Raw genomic sequence first — 17711 nt, 5'->3', positions numbered from 1 at the left:
TTGTTCGGAAGAGCTGTTGCTGGGGGCAGCAAGGTGGATCAGCAGGTACTGGCCACTAAGCCCGACAACCTGAGTTACATCCTGGGACCTACAAGGGAGAAGGAGAGAGCCAGCTCCTGTAAGTTGGCCTCTGACGGCCATGTGTGTGTCCCCATCCATAAACACACTAAGAATCGTAAGTAGTCTTGGGAGCCCAGACCCACATCTTGCCAAGAAGCTTTGCAAGGACGAGAAGATTCATAAACAAACTGTAGAAAAGAAAAAAAAAGTTGGTTGTGAATTAAGGAAGGTCAAACCCACCAGGATGGAGGACAGGAGGGATTCTTAAGGCTGTAAAAGAGGAAACTAAGGAGGAGTTCTGTCCAGAGTTCTCAACAGTCGTCTACAGAGAACACCACTGAGCTGTTTTGAAAGCAAAAGATAAAGTCACTTTTGTTACTGCCCTGAAAGGAGAGGAAAGGGATGTTGATAAATGATGTTTATGTGCAGATATAGAGCAAAACTAGGCCACACTGTAGCCAGGGTCAAACACTCTTTCATTGAGCAACAGAAGAGACCATGCAAAGGCCACAGGCAGTGGCTTGAGGCAAAGAAAAAGCCATTGTTCTAGCTTAACAGAGTTTCCTGAAGGATTTCTATCTTCCTGTGCTTACACTCTCAGGGGCTCACAAAATTAGACTGTCTAACATAGCAAGTTATTTGATTTGGAAACCATGGAAGGCAAAACTTCCAAACAGTCTTGAAATTTACGCTAGATATACAGAACTTGGAGATGACCTTCTGAGATGGCTCTTGTTCCACTGAATTAGTTATTTCAGTCAGCATAACATCACAGCTGAGGACTATCATTGGCTTTGCTGTGGTTGCCTTTGAATTGTAAGTCATGGGAGACATTTTCAAAAGGAATGGCCTGTGCTATGAGCATCATGCTCTTCTTGGGAATGACACTTCTGTTTTAGAATTTGTTATTCACAGGTTTTGTTCTTTCACATACAAAACCCAGAAATTTGGCCAGGCTGTGGTGGCACATACCTTTAATGCTAGCACTCGGTAGGCAGAGGCAAGTGGATCTCTGTGTGTTCAAGGCCAGCCTGGTCTACAAAGTGAGTTCCAGGACAGCCAGAGTTGTTACACAGAGAAACCCTGTCTTGAAAAAAACAAAACACAAACAAACAAACAAACAAAAAATACAACAAAAAACAAAACCAAAAGCCCCTAAACTCCAGAAGTTTGATTTTGAACATCATTCTAGACTTCTGTGAAGTTGAGACGTCTGTTTTAACTATTTGAATTTTATTCTCTTTTGACATGAAATTGTGGAACACTCAGATAATCTATATCATGTTAGTATTCCTACAAGAGAAAACAGATAAACCAATATGTGTTAAGCAATACCCATAAACTTTACTGCAAACATTAGCGGTTTTAAAAAAGTTTTTGATTCATAACTTGTTGTTAAATGTGCATGACTCAAGCTCTAAGAGACTGTAACTTAAGACAATCTCTTAGAATACAAACCCATACACTCAGCTGACTGTTGACCTCACAGGTCAGAGGAGCAGACAGGCTGCGCCAGAGTCAGAGGGTAAATAATGTTTTCAATGTGTGTTAGTTATACGACCTAAGTAAAGCCGTAAGCTGTTAATACAGCCATAGGTTTTTTTTTTCACAAAGTCATCAGATATATTGCTAATACTGAAGCTGTATTTCCCACTGCGGGCAAAGTTGTTAAAGTTCTTCGCTTTCGTAGAGTCCAGATTGAGCTGCCAAGCGCTGAAATTCTCCTTCCGGGTTAAAAGCTTGTTTCACATTCAAACCTTTCCCATTAAGCGCTAAATATTTGCTGAAAGTTGGTCGAACACGCAACTGCTTGGGAGCTGGGAGTGTTTGGTTTGGACGGGCTGAAATAAATAAAAATTAAGTTAGAAGAGTAGTTTAAAACACATAGTTGAACTTAGTAGTCTCTGGCAGATATGAAAAGAAAATGATTATGAGGAAAATCCCCCATACTCCACACCATGCCGAGCTGTATGTTTCTCACCTTCCCAGTTAAATTGAGCCGTTCTGTGACATACCTGTGACATCTAATCTTGTGTTACATGTGGTTACGCCAGCTTCATTGACTGCTGACACTGTGTACCACCCAGCATCCTTCTTGGTTACATCTTTTATCAGTAAAGTGACTCTTCCAGCATTATCATGATATAAGCTGGAAAGAAACAAATGGAAACTAAGGCCCAGGAATTAAAATTCTTTTCTTTCAGGTGAAAGTTTAAGTGATATTGCTGCCTTATAGAATTTAACTAATAAGAAAACTCCTCCTTATAGAATTTAACTAATAAGAAGACTGCCTCTAATCAATGCCAAGTAGTTATTGAATTTTTAACAATTAGATACCCCACCTATGAGTGGAGGTATCACTTCACAGTAGAGTATTGTCTAACATGCTTAAGATCCTAGGTTGGATCTCTAGGAAACTCATATACACACACACTCTATCCCTCCAAACAATTCCCTTTTATTCTTTTTATATCATTTATCTCCTGCAGCCATGGTTCTTTATTGTCAACAAAAGATGAACTCTAGGTTCTTTTATGCCTTATTTTTAGGATTACTTGAATCTGACTTAAATATGTATTTTTAAGAACAGACAACCCAAGACCATAATTGTGTAATTAATAATGTGTGTAAAAAGTATAACTAGATTCATCCAACCAATGCACATGTCAGTCAGGAAAGTCTCCTCTCACCTTATCCGATCCGTGTTGAATTGGACCATTTCATTGTTCCTCTTCCAGAAAAGCTTGGGTGGAGGGATAGCTGAGATCTGGCACTCTAGTTTCACCGACTCTCCCTCAAACACTTTTTTACTCTGTGGCTTGTAGATAAACATTGGTGCTCTTTTATGCTCTTTTGCTGCAGATTGGTAGGAAATCGATAAAGATGATATTAAACCAAATTAAAATATTTTGAAATTTGTATGCTGACATTAACTCTTTAAAAAGCAACATCAGGATTGGAAGCTTTTTTTAACTTTTACATAAAATACTGTAACATACATTATTATTTTATTATATTCAGCATTCTGAAAATGGAGTATTGACATTTTAGCCACGTTTCATTTAAAGAAGTAAGTCATTTCATCGACTGGAAGGCAGCATGCATGGTGGGAAGAGTAGTAGGCAACTATGGTTCAGATCCTTATTGGGGGTGCAAGTTAACAGTGGAGTATTTGTCCTGCATGTACAGGGCTGTGGCCTTGATCCTCAACCCTGCAAAATGAAATCTCTATTGCCCCCCAGCCATGTAAAGTTGGAAAATTCTTGTTTCGTTTCTCTGAGCCTCAGTTTTGTCTATTGCTAGCTATACCCTTAAAACAAACAAACAAACAAACAAATTCCAGGTTGTCATGATGGACTTGTCTGAATATGAAAGAAAAGATGCTCTGTAAACTGATAACACACAGATGTCAGTCATCACAACTACCTACATCACAACAAGAAGAAATGGGAAGTGGTGAGCTGACCCTGAAGCTGGATTTTTCTAGAGGGGAGATGAAGAGACTGGATGGACTCCAGCCAAGGTCTCTTTCAGCTGGAAGAGGACAGTATTTACGAAGCCACGGGCACAAACACGATTTACCTAGAGCTTAATAGTGGGAAGTGCGCATACTGGACGAGCGTGCACCTGTGTGCTTTATTCCATGCTCACTCCCTCTTTTCTTTGGCTGAGGTGCCTTAAAGTAGAGTATAAGCTCAAGAGCATTGTCCATCCTTTACCCTGATCAGATTTTTATATAATAGACATTGATTCATTAAATATTTCTAGTGAGAAAATACCATAGTTTAAAGCATTACATATGATGTATTTAAAGTACTTAGACAGTAAAATTTAAAAACTGGACATGAGTTTTTAATAGAGCTAGGCTGCCATAGTGTGAGGTGACAGTTTTGTCAGAACCTGTTTTTCCAAAGAAATAGGCATTTTTTGATTATAATTAGACACAATTTTCCTAGTAAATATAGCATAGTGCATAGCTAAAAATTAACACCTAATGTCCATTTTTCAAGTAGGAGTTTATATTATGACAGCCTATGACAATTCTGTATCATCATAAGTCAGGATGGCAACATTTCAGACTATACAGCAGATAAATTATTAAACTGAAGTTTCTAGTTATATAAGCAAATGCTTGTACTATTTCATTTGCTCCCTCTAAAATTATATAATATTCTCTCTACCAATTCTTGCTTAGCCACGTTCATTGTTGCCCTGTTCACAATAGCTAGGAAATGGAAACAACCTAAATGTCCTTAAGCTGACCAATGGATAATGAAAATGTGTACATATACACGATAAAATAGTATTCAGCTGGAAGGGAAAATAAAATAATGACATTTGCAGGTAAATGGATGGAATTAAAAATATATATTGTGTGTGATAACCCAGACCCAGAAAGAAAAACTTAATATGTTCTCTCTTATATATGACTCCTAGATCCAAATCTTAAGATGTGAGTGTAAAACTTGGAAGTAACTGTAGAAACCAGGAAAGTAAATAATGGGGGGAGGCTAGAGAGGGGAAATAGCAGGATTCAAGTGATAGAAAGTCTCCTTCTAAGGACTAGCTTTCATACTGCCAAAGGGAGCTGTGCAAACTGGTAAAAGGGTGAAGTAATCAATAGTCCTACCTATCTCTGGTGATCAATGAGCAGCATTGCAAGAATACACCTAAGGGTGCAGTAGTGGCAGCCCATAGGTTGGCAGTAACCAACAGCTCTCTAATTGGACTTAAGGCTGACTCAACAGAAGGGAAACCATGCCTGGTACTGGAAACCTAGCCAGCTACCTAGGAGTAGTGAGTTCATGGATCTTGGAAGAGAACTTACTATTATCACTCTACCAGACCATTAGAGCTAAATCCTCACTGCATTCTAAATACTTTTCTTTATATTCACAGATAAGTGTAGCTCTCACCCTCATCAAAGAAGCTCCTCTTTACAGTAGGTGGAGACCATAACAAAAGCCCCAAGGCTGGTCAAATTATGGAAAACAACTGACTGTGAGGTACCCAGCCTCGATGGATATATCTACACCACAACTCCTGCACTGAAAGCTCAGGGAACATTTCAGAAAAGGGGGCAGAAAGATTTTAAAAGCCACAAGAACAAGAGGTCTGCTGTGAGATTGTGTCTCACAGCACAGACTGGAAATAACAGGAAACCTTCACCCACGACACCTTAACAAATAGTTGCCTAAACAAGACCTGAACAAGGAGGGCACCAACAGATGTGCTAATATTGAAGGGGGAAATCTCACAGGGCTCCACCCTTAGACAAAAAACTGCAGGTAACTAATGCCTGCTGAGAGAGGTCTACCCCAGCAATGAGCCCCCTAATTAATTATAAAATACCAAATGGTCAGCTCTGAAATCATACATATAAACAATACTAAACAGACTCTGTCTATCTATCTATCTATCTATCTATCTATCTATCTATCTATCTATCTATCATATCATCTTTCATTTATCTATATCTATCTATCTATCTTGCTTTCTATCCATCTATATTATCTATCTATCTAAAATAATCATAGAAAAAGAGGCCATAATTTTAAGAGAAGAAAGGGAGGGGCACAGGGGGGTCTGGAAGAAGAGATTTGGAAGGGGTTGAAAGGAGGAAAGGGAAGGGGAGAAATGATGTAATTATATTTTAACTGACTTTTTTTTTTTAAAAGAGAAAGCAGGTTGAGCAAGCCCCTGGGAAGCAAGCAGGAAGCAGCTTTGTCCTGGTCTTCTTCTTCAGTTCCTGCCTCCAGGTTCCTGACTCCAGTTCCTGCATTGCCTCCCTCCAATGGACTGTGACTTAGGATATGTAAAACAAACGCTTCTTCACCCCTCCCCCAATAATTAAATTAAAATAAAATTATATTATCCCCTTATTGCCTTTCTGTGAAAGAACTAGTGGTAGATCTGTTATTCTAGCTTTGCTGTTTCCCACTAAAATATCTTTTTGTTGTTTTAAATATAAACTGGCATTGCACTAGATTCTGTAGATGTTAACATTAAGTATGAAGTCCTCTGGGCTTTTCTCTGAAATATTTTCTTTTATAATACTCTTTTTTTTTCAGCATGCTGCCTTTGAAGGATCTCTTTGGGGGCTTACCAAGGACGTTCAACTGCACCGTGAAAGTGGCTTCTCCAGCTCTGTTCCTGGCCACACATGCATATGGCCCTGCATCCGATGTTCTGACCACTTCGAAGATGAGTGAGTGAAAACCCTTCTCAGACACTATCATTTTGTGCAACTCATCAGATTGAACTGGTCTCCCATTTAGATACCACGACACATCGGGGGCCGGCAGTCCGCTCACCTAGAAACAAAACACGGCAGTTTTCTCTTTATGATTTTAACGATTGGTCATCTGGATTTGGGATTGAAAATGTAAAGTAGGAGTTCAAAATACATCTCTTGTAAATTTTTACCTTGAAATTAAAACTTGAGATTAATATATTGCTTTTAGACTATTTCAGACCACACCTAATTCTTTCAAATACAACCTCAAACTCTCTAAGACTTCTTTTGGTTACTTTATCTAGAACATTATATGTGTTATATCCCACAAGGAATATGGAAGCTACAGTTTTGTACATAAATATTAGTTGTTTAAATGTTTTTGTCTGAAGACATTCAACCCTCATTGATAGGGAATCTGGAAAAACATTTTACAAGGGAAAGTTCTTAGGATGAGGATAATCAAAATATGATGTTGTCTTCTTTAAAGCCCTGATCTAGCCTGAAAAGCTAGGAAGGAAGAGAGCAGAGTAGCTTTAAGTGGTTAATGGACAACTATGACGTATACTTGAGACAGCCTGTATATCAGTGAGTGAGTGTGTGTGTGTGTGTGTGTGTGTGTGTGTGTGTGTGTGTGTGTGTGTGTGTATGTATCCAGTACATTTGTTTACTAAGCTAATCTTCCTAACTTTGTGAGGTAAGTATTTGTTAGTTAGTCCCATTTCACAGACGAGAAAACAACAACAAAAAAAAACCACAGAGAGGTTAACTAACTTGTCTAAGCTTGCACAGCTGGAAAGAAGCACAACTAGGATGTGACTTGTGTCAACTCAGCTTCAGAACTTGTGTTCCTTCTCCTTGTACATGGTGTTTTTCAAGCTGTGGGGCAAGCTGTAAAGGTGTGGGAAAGGAGGCGTTTCCCCAAACTTGTGGTCCCATGGCTGATGTGTCCTTAGCATATTTAAAAACACTTACTTTGAAATCCATTCTGCAGAACCGTCCTTCTTCAATTGACATGTTTTCTGGCACTTGAATGAAGCGAGGCGGGTAAAACTTCTCCTGGATGGCATCCTGGTCATTTGCCTCTGCTCTTGAGGATGATCTACTTCTACAACAATATTTTAATAATGACTGTGCATTAATGTCTTTGCTTTTCCATTCACACAATACAATTTGGCCATCATGCTAGAAAGTCCAGAGTCTCTGCTTTGGTCTGATGGCATGGAGACAATGGAAACAGACCTTAAGGGTGATGTATTCAGTGGCTTATTTGATGACTGGCAGAAATATAACAATTTAGATACATCTGGTACAAATTAAATATTAAATAACCCTCTTTTTAAAAGTAGTTCCTTAAATTTATCAATGTGTACCTCATAGTTAGTAACTGGAGTTCCCTTGTTGTGACAAAGTTATTTAACATGGAGGCATGGTCCTGACTATTTGGCTATAATGTTTAAAAATCTCCCTTTGAGATAGCTCTGATAATTGACATACACTTTTTTAGTATCATCTTTGGCATTAAAAATTCACACTGTATTTTGAAAAAAATATAGTAAGCATGAGGGCTATGTACATAATATATTTTTAGTGGAAAACATTTTAGATAGCAAAATACATCTCTCTTTATAAATTAAACAAAATTACCTTACTTGTGATGTGGGGACCTGCAGTCGTGCATGTTCTGGGTTATGCTGCTTGAGAGGAAAAAAAAAGATGAGAAAGTTAACATGCAATTGATCCTTTCAAATGAAGCAGAAGTAAGCAATTGTAGTTGAGAGGAATGTTTCTGTTTTGGATGTGTTACTTCAGTTGTGACTGGCTTTGTATATCTACTATTTAAAACAGAGCCAATAAAACCACCTCTATCCTTAGTAAGAACCCCAGAGAATTAACTGGATAGTTTCGCGGGTGTGATTTATAAAGATCAGCTGGACCCAAAACTGATGGTAGCTTACTTTTCAGACTACTGTTTTATGATAAAGGATGATGTGTCCCTCTGATGTGTTTGACTTGGGGACACAGTACAGGTTGTACTTTAGCAAAGCAGGAATAGACATGAGGTCACTTGTGCTGGCACTAGGCAGTGGGTGTCAAGCTACTGCTGAGCAGTTCCACCACCAACAGTAAACACATATTAGACTGGAAAATACTTCTTCTTTTAGCTCATGGCATAAAATCCTGTTGGGCACTATTAGAAATATGGATAAAACTATAAAAAAAACCTGAAACAAGAATTAATTCTAATTAATACTAAATACCAAATAAAGGAATATTTACATTTTATGATTTATATTGAGTGCCAGAAAATTATTTCTACTTGAGAATAAGGTGAGGATTTGATAAACTTTATAATTGAATTAATTGATTATATATTTAGTGGCTGTTTTTCATAGATGTTGCTCTGCTTGGCACAGTGGAAGATTGAAAAGAAGTAGAAAATGCAGTCTCAGCCTAAATATTTCTGTACAAAGTACAGGAACAGAAAATCTGAGTACAAGCATTTATTTTGGGATGAATCCCTTTGGCATTTTAAAACAATCTAAAAAATTTTGGCTAGTATTAAGATTCCTTAAATAAAATGTCAAAACAACTTATCAATTCAGCAAGCAGCCTATTTTTTAGCAATAAATAAATAAATGAAAGCAAAAATCAAACCTAATAATTTTATAAAACTCAAAATCTTCAAAATAAGTTTTTTTTTTTCAAGATAGGGTTTCTCTGTGTAGCTCTGGCCATCCTGGAACTCGCTGTGTAGACCAGGCTGGTCTCAAGCTCAGAGATCCGCCTGCCTCTGCCTCCTGAGTGCTAGGATTAAAGGCGGTATACCACCACTGCCCAGCTAAAAGTAAGTTTGTTTGTTTTTTTTTTTTGGTTTTTTTTTTTTTTTTTTTTTTTTTTTTTTTTTTTTTTTTTTGGTTTTTCGAGACAGGGTTTCTCTGTGTAGCTTTGCGCCTTTCCTGGGACTCACTTGGTAGCCCAGGCTGGCCTCGAACTCACAGAGATCCGCCTGGCTCTGCCTCCCGAGTGCTGGGATTAAAGGCGTGTGCCACCACCGCCCGGCTTTGTTTTTTTTTTTTTTTTTTTTTTTTTAAAAAAAAAAACTTTTGGCTTTAACGTATTAGTTCAGAAATAGAGTATTTCAATTGCAGCAGAGATGTATTTCTGTTTCTAGTTATACTGTAATTGGGCAACATTTCCTAATACCTAGGATTAATGTTTGAATGTCTAAAATAGTAAGATTTACCCTTTCTGCCTTCATTATGTTTCTGCTGCTATCTTCTTGCCCTGGCACTATCATCTTCCTTTCAAACACTGTCATAAATATTAAGTAATTTTTTGAGTAATTCTATTAGTAGAGATGGTGTTGTCTTATTCTGGCTGTAGCTGTCTGTGCCATGACCAGAGTTCAACACAGTAGATGCTCCATGTAAATTGCTTGGATGGATGGATGGATGAATGAGTGAAAGAACTGACTGCTCAGTGTCTGAGATCTAGTTCTCACCCCATTAGACCCTGATCCATCCTTTCTAGTTGGTCTAGTTGCCTTTGCCAGAAACAAAAATCTCTCCTTATTTCAAATTTATTTTCTCAATGATTTCCCGGCTCCATCTCTGTTGCTCATAGCCTTGAGGACTATTTAAGGGGGTGTAACAGGCAGCTTATAGAGGGAGACCAAAAGGGTAACAGCCCTTCAATTTGCCTTTCCCACTGTATCGTGTTTTTGAGTTAAGTTACCTGTTACAATTAAGTTGTTCAGGTGCAAGTCTGTGTGTATTCACTGTATCCTGAAGTTAATCCTTTTTTTGGAAAATGAGCTTTCATTAATCTTAGATATGTTACCCAATAGAGTCATTTTATTAGTTTGTTCAATAAGAGGCATGTTTAAACTCAGGATCACTACAGAAGAAAGTCACAAACACAGCTTAAAACACCAAACAACTTAAAAGTTGCAAAAAACCATGACCGAAGCTAGTCACAGTTGTGTGTCCCTATGGTTCTAGGTACTTAAGGACCTAGCAAGCCGAAAAAGGACAATCGATTCAGCCACATTTAGGGCTGAAGATTTTGTGTCAAAAAGAAAAACAAAGGCCACAGTCACATAGCACTTATTTTTATTTACCTGTGGAGAATCCTGGGCATCACTGTTTTGAGCTTGAAACACAGCGGCAGCATTCTGCGGGCCTAGCAACCTGCGGGCCATCTTCTCCTCATAAGTCAGTCTCTAGAGGACGGTGATGAGATTTAGTAAGAGGGATTTGAAGGGATACACCCCGAAAACCATTACTCTAAGCCAGAACTTCAAACTGTCATCCTACTTTTTTTGAATTATAGTTTCTATGTTTCCCAAAGAGCCTTGTCTTCAACGATGAGCAACTAATTCAACTGTATATTAAGAGATTTAGAATAATTACAGCTGTTTTTATTTGTCCATAGATAATATACACTAAGGTGCAAAAAAAGTTGAGTTGGTAAATTTTTCCATTAGTTACTTGGTAGACAGACATTTTGTGAGAAGGTAGTGGTTACTTTATTTTTTTTTTTGAGAGATTTCATGGAGCACAGCCTTGCTTTGAAGTCATCTAGTCAAAGCTGGCTTTCAACTCCTGATCCTCCTGCCTCTACTCTTCCTACCCCAAGGGCAGGGATAAATAAATCTGTCAATATATTGAGTTTTTGATAAAATAATGTGTAAGATAAAAATTTCATTTATTATCAAGGGTGTCTTTCTTCCTTCCTTCCTTCCTTTCTTTTTTTTTTCTTTCTTTCTTTCTTTCTTTCTTTCTTTCTTTCTTTCTTTCTTTCTTTCTTTCTTTCTTTCTTTCTTTCTTTTCCTTTTCTTTCTTTTTTTAGCTGCTTCATCCATTTACTACTGAAACCCAAAAGGTAAACTTCATATTAGAGTGGTAATGAATTGCAAGCAAGCAAATATTCCTTTTTTAAAAAAAAATGAATCCTATTTCTTGCTGCCTCTATGGGCATAGATCTATGAGAGACAGAAGTAATTTGTGTTGTGGGTTTTTTGTGTGTGTGTGTGTGTTTGTGCAGTGGTACTGGGTATCAGTCTTAGGTAAGTGTTCTACCAGTGAGCTGTATTCTCAGCCTCAGAACTTTCTTATTGGAATTAGATTTTTAATGGTTTAATTGGCCTTCTATATGAGACAGATAGCTTGCCCACTTGATTTCCATTATGAAGAAGGGTGTCCTTGCATTTCAGCTTTCTCTCCAAATCTTGAATCAATGCTTCTTTTGATCCTTGGATTTCATGGTCAGGAGTCCTTGGAGTGGGCTTAGCATTTGCAGTTGGGGATGGCATGGCATTTACTGGTTGGCTAACCGAAGATTGTTGATAGCTTTAAAAAAGAAAAAAAAAATGAAAATTATAGAATTGAATTCATTCGGTAAGCCATCTTTAGATAGAGGTTATCACTTAGAATTTCTAGTGTTGTCGAGAACACCAATGACCCTGATTACAGTCAAGAAGGATGCCATAAAAATGGCTGTTGCTTTTATCCTCTCTCTTGGCAGGAGACTATATAGTGGGAAGAAGAATTCAGACCTAAGGAGGACATCTAAAAGATCCTCCCTGAAGAATGTGATGGTTCGAACTCTAGACTGACAGCTGTGGAGGCTTCATGGGACCAAACTAGGCCCTCTGTGTGTGGGAGACAGTTGTGTAGCATGGTCTGTTTGAGGGGCCCCTGGCAGTATGATCAGGATCTATCCCTGGTGCATGAGCTGGCTTTTTGGAACCCATTACCTATGATGGGATGCCTTGCCCAGCCTTAATGCAGGGCGAGGGCCTTGGTCCTGCCTCAACTGAATGTACCAGACTTTGTTGACTCCCTACGGGAGGCCTTACACTTTTGGAGGAGTGGATGGGGGTTGGAAGGTCTTGAGGGGGGAAGCAGGAGGAGGGATGGGAGGAGGAACTGTGGTTGATACATAAAATGAAAAAAAATTTAAATAAAAAAAGAATGTGATGGCTAAAGGGAGCTTTCTAGTTCTTTCAGCCTGATTGTTGGATTTCTTGTGTGATGGAGAGATGGAGATCAGGCAGTGGTGTCTTTTAGCTGCCTCTACTGGTCCTGAGAGAGCTGATTTTTTTTTTTTTTTTTTTTTAGGATCTCTTTCTAGCAACATGTGATCTCAGGGTAGGGCTTGAAATTGATGGTGTAAAAGTCTTTATACCAGGGAAATTGGTAAATGCTGCCAATCATGGCTTTTTCTTTTATAGCTGAATTGACCATCACACCACCCATGTATTGTGAATGCTCTGCTGCTCCTCAATGTGATCTTCGGCTTTCCTATTAATTTCTAATTCCAGTTATATTTATACCCCAAATGATCCAATCCACTGCATAAAAATAACTTTTAAAGTAATGATGATTTCTTCAGTATTGCCAAACTGATTTTTTTGGTAGAGAAAGAAAAGGATAATTAGAGGAAGATAGAGTATGAAACATAACTTTTAAAAAAGGATTTGGAAAAAATGTCACCAATCTGAAAATAATTTGAAGAGTTTAAATTGTTACATCATATTCTGTCCCTAAATGTTTATCTAAGGTATCCTGAGCCCTCTCCAGATTTCCATATCGACATTAGTAAAGAGCAGGGGCAGCAATTAAGGCATCCTGTGTTGTTAGCTGTTAGGTGGCTCAAACTTTTCCTAGTATTTCACATTGTTTTAACTTAGCTCGCCAATTTAGAACCTATAGGGGCAAACTTGTATCATTCTAGTTAATATGGGGAAACGAGCCATTGCTCTAATGAATATTTTATGATGATCATGATAAATGTTCTCTAGTCATCCAGATCCAAATGAGCTCAAGATTCATAAAAGGACTTGTGATTCAGAGGAAATGAAGCCTGAGTCCAGCAGAGTCTTCCCTTTGTGGACTGGGGGACCTGGTGATTATCCCAGGGCTGAATGTAAACAGACTGACAAGTAGCAGGTGCCATAACTCATCACATGCCACTCTATGCCCACCACTACAAAGCATAGCTATGGGAGATACTGCCAGTTGAGTGAATGGATGTTTATTTTATTACAGTCAAGATACACTGTCTTAGAAACTGATGGTACCCATTCTCCCTTTACATTTTAGATATTTGGGTTTTCCAGTTGTCTATATCAATATTTAACTAAAGTCTTATTTGTTTAATAAAGTGAATAGTCAAATCAATCAAATATGTAAGTAAATAGTGAGGCCCCCTCCCTTGATTAAATTCCTAGGCCAAAGCAGTGGCCTTCTTTCTTGTTCACAATTATCAGTATGTTCATATTCACAATTATTAATTTCTTGTTCACAATTAAGAAATATTAAAGCCTTTTAAATGGCTTTATATTAAAGTCCTTTAATATTCCTGTAGTGTATGCAATGATAATTGCCTATAATGTCTTCAGTTCTAGAGTCCCATCTGTTTGAGAGTCACATGTGCTTGGTAAAGTAAATCAGAATCAGACAATTCTGTTCTCATCATTATATTTCATAGAAAGCCTGAGAACCACAAGATAACCTCGGTTAGTTGATTCACTACATACCCTTATTGTCTACACATCAGGTGGCACATGTACTAGACTCATATGTTCTTACTTATAAATTAGTGTTGTGTTTTCACACTGCTTTATAGATCTTTCTCCTATCACTGCTAATCCTGATCATTAAATATGATACAGCTCAGAAAACTGGATCACCCAGCAGGCTATTTGCTGAATGCCTCATGGCCAGCTCTTTGGAAGGAATAATTAGAATTAAAGAATTTCCCCCACTTTCTGCTGTGTGGCTCGATCAACTGCTAAAACCATTGCCTAAGAAGTTCCCATCTTTGAGAAGTGAAATAAGGCTTTCAAGAGTCTTTAGGTCAGAAACCAAGAGATTACTTTAGAAGATGGAGCAATCCTGAGCCCATCATAACAATGAGAGAAATGTGCACAAATGTTCAAAGGGCCAGGCCTTTCCACCCCGTACAGCTGGACTCAGAATGGGTGTCAAGTAGCGATGGTAAGATTAGAAGAGTTATCTACAGTTGCTGAAAATGGAACAGCTAAAGCTGGACCTTTGATCTCTGGTTTGGGGACCTCCTAGGCTTGCTTTCTTAGTCTCTATTTTTGTCTCTCTTCTTCTTAGTTTTGCACAGAGCTAGGTTTGTGGTTGAGGCTCTGTGAATATTTGTTTGATAACTTTTTGTTTCTGAGCAGAATTGGAATAGGATCGAAAGACTTTATTAGGAAAAATATTACAGAATAGGTTTTATATTAAAAATACTGATATAAGAAACTTGGAAATACTAAGAAGCTACATGGAGAATGCTCATATTAATAATTATGAACAGGAAAGAAGTATAACGCATCCAATGAATACAATGAGAATTTGTGGGGAGTTGGGGAGGAAGATGTCCTTTTGAAATATTAAGTCAAAGCTATGACAATGTTACATATTCCAGGGCATGAACCATTAGTCATCAGCCATTATATATAATTCCATTTAATATCTACAGGGTTCCAACGTGTTTCTGAGTGTCCTGGTTTTTATTTTTTAAAGTAGGAAATAGGTTCCACTACAAGTTGAACCGCTGTGGTCATTTTAGCTGCTTTTCTGGAATTTCAACCAATAATATAATTTTTAGAAAAACTAGTTCAGTCATCTTGTTGCTTAACACTCTCATCATTCATACAAGCAGACTGTGTGAGTATCAGGACTTGATAACCTCATACATCTACACTGATTATAGGTCCTTTTTCTGTTCAACATCAAACAAATCTCTAGAGAAGACAAACATTAGCAAAAGTTCCAGTAAGACTCCAACAAGACATGGCCCACCAGACAATGTTTGAGATGCCTCCAGTTTAGTCTCCGATATTCTCTCCAGCCAAGAAATATGACAACTGATAGCCCTAAATTTAAATAAGTACAAAGTATTCAGTTCATGTTTTAAAAAAAGCTCGACTCCACATGGTGTCCCTTCCTCGGACTGAGTTCTTCCAGGACAGTCTCCGGCTGTGGAAATACAGTGCATGCTTGCATAAGGCTGTAGGTATTTGCTCCTGGATTTAGATCATCCGAGAAAGTTCACCAAGTTATGGCCTCACTTACCAACACAAACCTTAAAGCCATGAAGTTTCATCTGCCCCAGCTTCCCTTCTGATCCCAGTAAGGACCATTTATACAAGTGATCAACCATCTGAGTGCCAGACTTTTAAAAAGTGTTAATTTTAAGTTATATCAGCCAAGTGGATAGTCAGGATTAGAGGGAGAAGTGGGTAGGAAGAAAAGACTATGAGAAGAAACTTAATAGCCTTTGCTTATGAGGGAGGAAATCCTAGCCACAGAGGAGCAGACAGGTGTTCTGCATCCCAGCCAAGCCAGACCTCAGAGGAATTAAATTTGCAGTAAGAGGAACTTAGCTTAGAGTTAAGCAGAAAGTTCACCATTCCCTGGTATGTTAGAAATCCACTTTTTTTTTTCTTTCTGAAGATAATAAATAACAGGGATGCAATTGTGTGCGATAGTAGGTAATTTGAGTTCCGCTCAGCCTGGACATTGGAGAATGCTTAGATGACTTATTTCCAGTATCCCGACTCAGTGAGAATGAAGCTCCCACTGCTGCTTTCCACTCGGAAGAACAACAGCAGTTCGTCCTCAAATCTCCTCAGCTAAAGCGTATGGCACATGCAGTATACAAAGATTCACTTACTTGGAGTCCACAGTGGATGGGATTTTACTGTTACTGTAATCAGGTTGAGATGGTAATATAGAGCTGAGGAAGCTGGCTGGGGACTGGTTATAGGTGGCGGTAACCTTTTGGCCTGGGTTGGGGCCAGCAAGCTGCTGGGAAGCAGGATAAGCAGAGGAAGACACGGTGATGTGAGAGCTCACGCTGGAAGAGGCAGAAAACCTCTGCTCTGTGCACTGGCGGGGCTGGATGACGATGGAAGACTGTTTGGTCTGGCTAGGGAAGCTGGAGGCTTCCGGTCCTGGAGGCTGCAGTCTGGAGCCACATGGATTTTGGGACTGGATGAAGTGTTTTGGACGTTCGTAGTTAAACATGCTTAGCTGGTATGTGGAAGACGGATTTGCTCCTGGACGTGTAGAGTCCTGACCGTGGGGCTGCAAACCGGAGTTGGAGGCGGTTGCAGCAATCCAGAAGCAACCTTAATCTGGCCCTGCTTGCCGAGATCTCAAGAATACTGTACTCCTGGCTTTGGTGGGTTTTTCTTGAAGAATGTTGTTTCTGAAAAGGGGAAAAGTGATTCAGTTACAAGTTTAGTCTAAACCATATTTATTGTTTGTTTGACATTGTCAACAAAAGCTTATGCGCTTTTAGGGTCGCCTCAAGGGTAGAGTTTTCCCGCCTTCTGTCTTTTCTCTTTGCTTCCATCTTTGCCCAGGTGACTTTTCTGTTTAGAATAAGTAAAAAGGATTCAATGTGCTTGCTCATCTCTGGGTAAAAGCATATGTAGAAGTTTCAAGACAGACACCACAAATTTTTCCAAGGAGCACTTTCTGATAAGAAATACTTTTGATGTCACCCAATGCGATAGTTTTAGAGCCTTGCGATTAGCTTTCATCCAGACCCCACAGATTCCTCATGCTCAGAGATGTAAAGATTTAAAATCAGTAGCAGTTAATGTATGTCAGTCTTCATCAAGACAAATTCTCCCCATTTCTTATCAAAGTAGATGAATATCCCCTTTGGTACATCAATTAACATTAATGTCCATTTGCTTTTTCTCAATTTCAAAAAGTAGAATGAATTTATTATTGCCAATTTCGAATTTTTTTTACCATTAATAACTCACTGCTTCTTTTTCTGCCCTTGATTCAATATTGATCATACTACCAAAGTACATGGTGACTGAGGACTGTGGACTTGCTTGTCTCTATATGTATAATATTTATTACAGACTGCATTTGTAAAGCCAAATGTCATCTTTCTTGTTATGTTTAGATTAGATTTCTAGTTATTGATCTCAGTGGTCTCCTAACTATCTGGTTTATTTTATTTATTTAATATGTATTTTAGGCTAGTGTTGAAATTATAGCTCCTCTTACTTGTTATTTTCAATGGCAATCAGTAAGTATAGACATAAATAAAGCACCCATGAAATTAGCCTGTCAATAAAGGAAGGATGGATGCTGTTACTCTTACTCATCTCTGGAGTGAGTGGCCTTTCTGTCTCCCTACAGCAGGTCCCCATTTCCCCCCATTTTGCTGTTAAAATCCACCCTCAGCGTTATTTACTCTGCCTCTGATTTTTCCCATTGCCATGTTAGATAAAGGCCAGAGCAACTGCTCCTGCAAATTATTGCAATACCCACTGTTTTCATTAAAAATATCAGATGATTTAACTTAAAATATATTATTTTGCTTCACATAATATAAAGAAACTCTGAAATTTTGATAAATCAAA

The 17711-nt window shown here is 38.4% G+C and overlaps 1 protein-coding gene across 1 annotated transcript; it reads right to left on the bottom strand.

Annotated features, from left to right (window-relative positions):
• Window positions 1-1416: 1416 nt before the first annotated feature.
• Myot (myotilin) lies at window positions 1417-16519 on the bottom strand. Its single transcript, XM_052741449.1, has 9 exons — window positions 15995-16519; window positions 11475-11649; window positions 10419-10520; window positions 7943-7989; window positions 7271-7403; window positions 6167-6374; window positions 2751-2916; window positions 2076-2209; window positions 1417-1901 (listed from the first exon to the last, which is right to left on the bottom strand). Exons 1-9 carry the CDS (start codon window positions 16345-16347, stop codon window positions 1729-1731), a joined length of 1491 nt encoding a protein of 496 aa, XP_052597409.1. The 5' UTR covers window positions 16348-16519; the 3' UTR covers window positions 1417-1728.
• Window positions 16520-17711: the final 1192 nt, after the last annotated feature.

Source organism: Peromyscus californicus, unplaced genomic scaffold (genome assembly GCF_007827085.1).
Source record: "Peromyscus californicus insignis strain IS unplaced genomic scaffold, ASM782708v3 Scaffold_17__1_contigs__length_78620276, whole genome shotgun sequence".
Taxonomy (NCBI): Eukaryota; Metazoa; Chordata; class Mammalia; order Rodentia; family Cricetidae; genus Peromyscus; species Peromyscus californicus.
The sequence above is the reverse complement of the archived record's forward strand: the minus strand, read 5'-3'. Positions and strand labels throughout refer to the sequence as shown.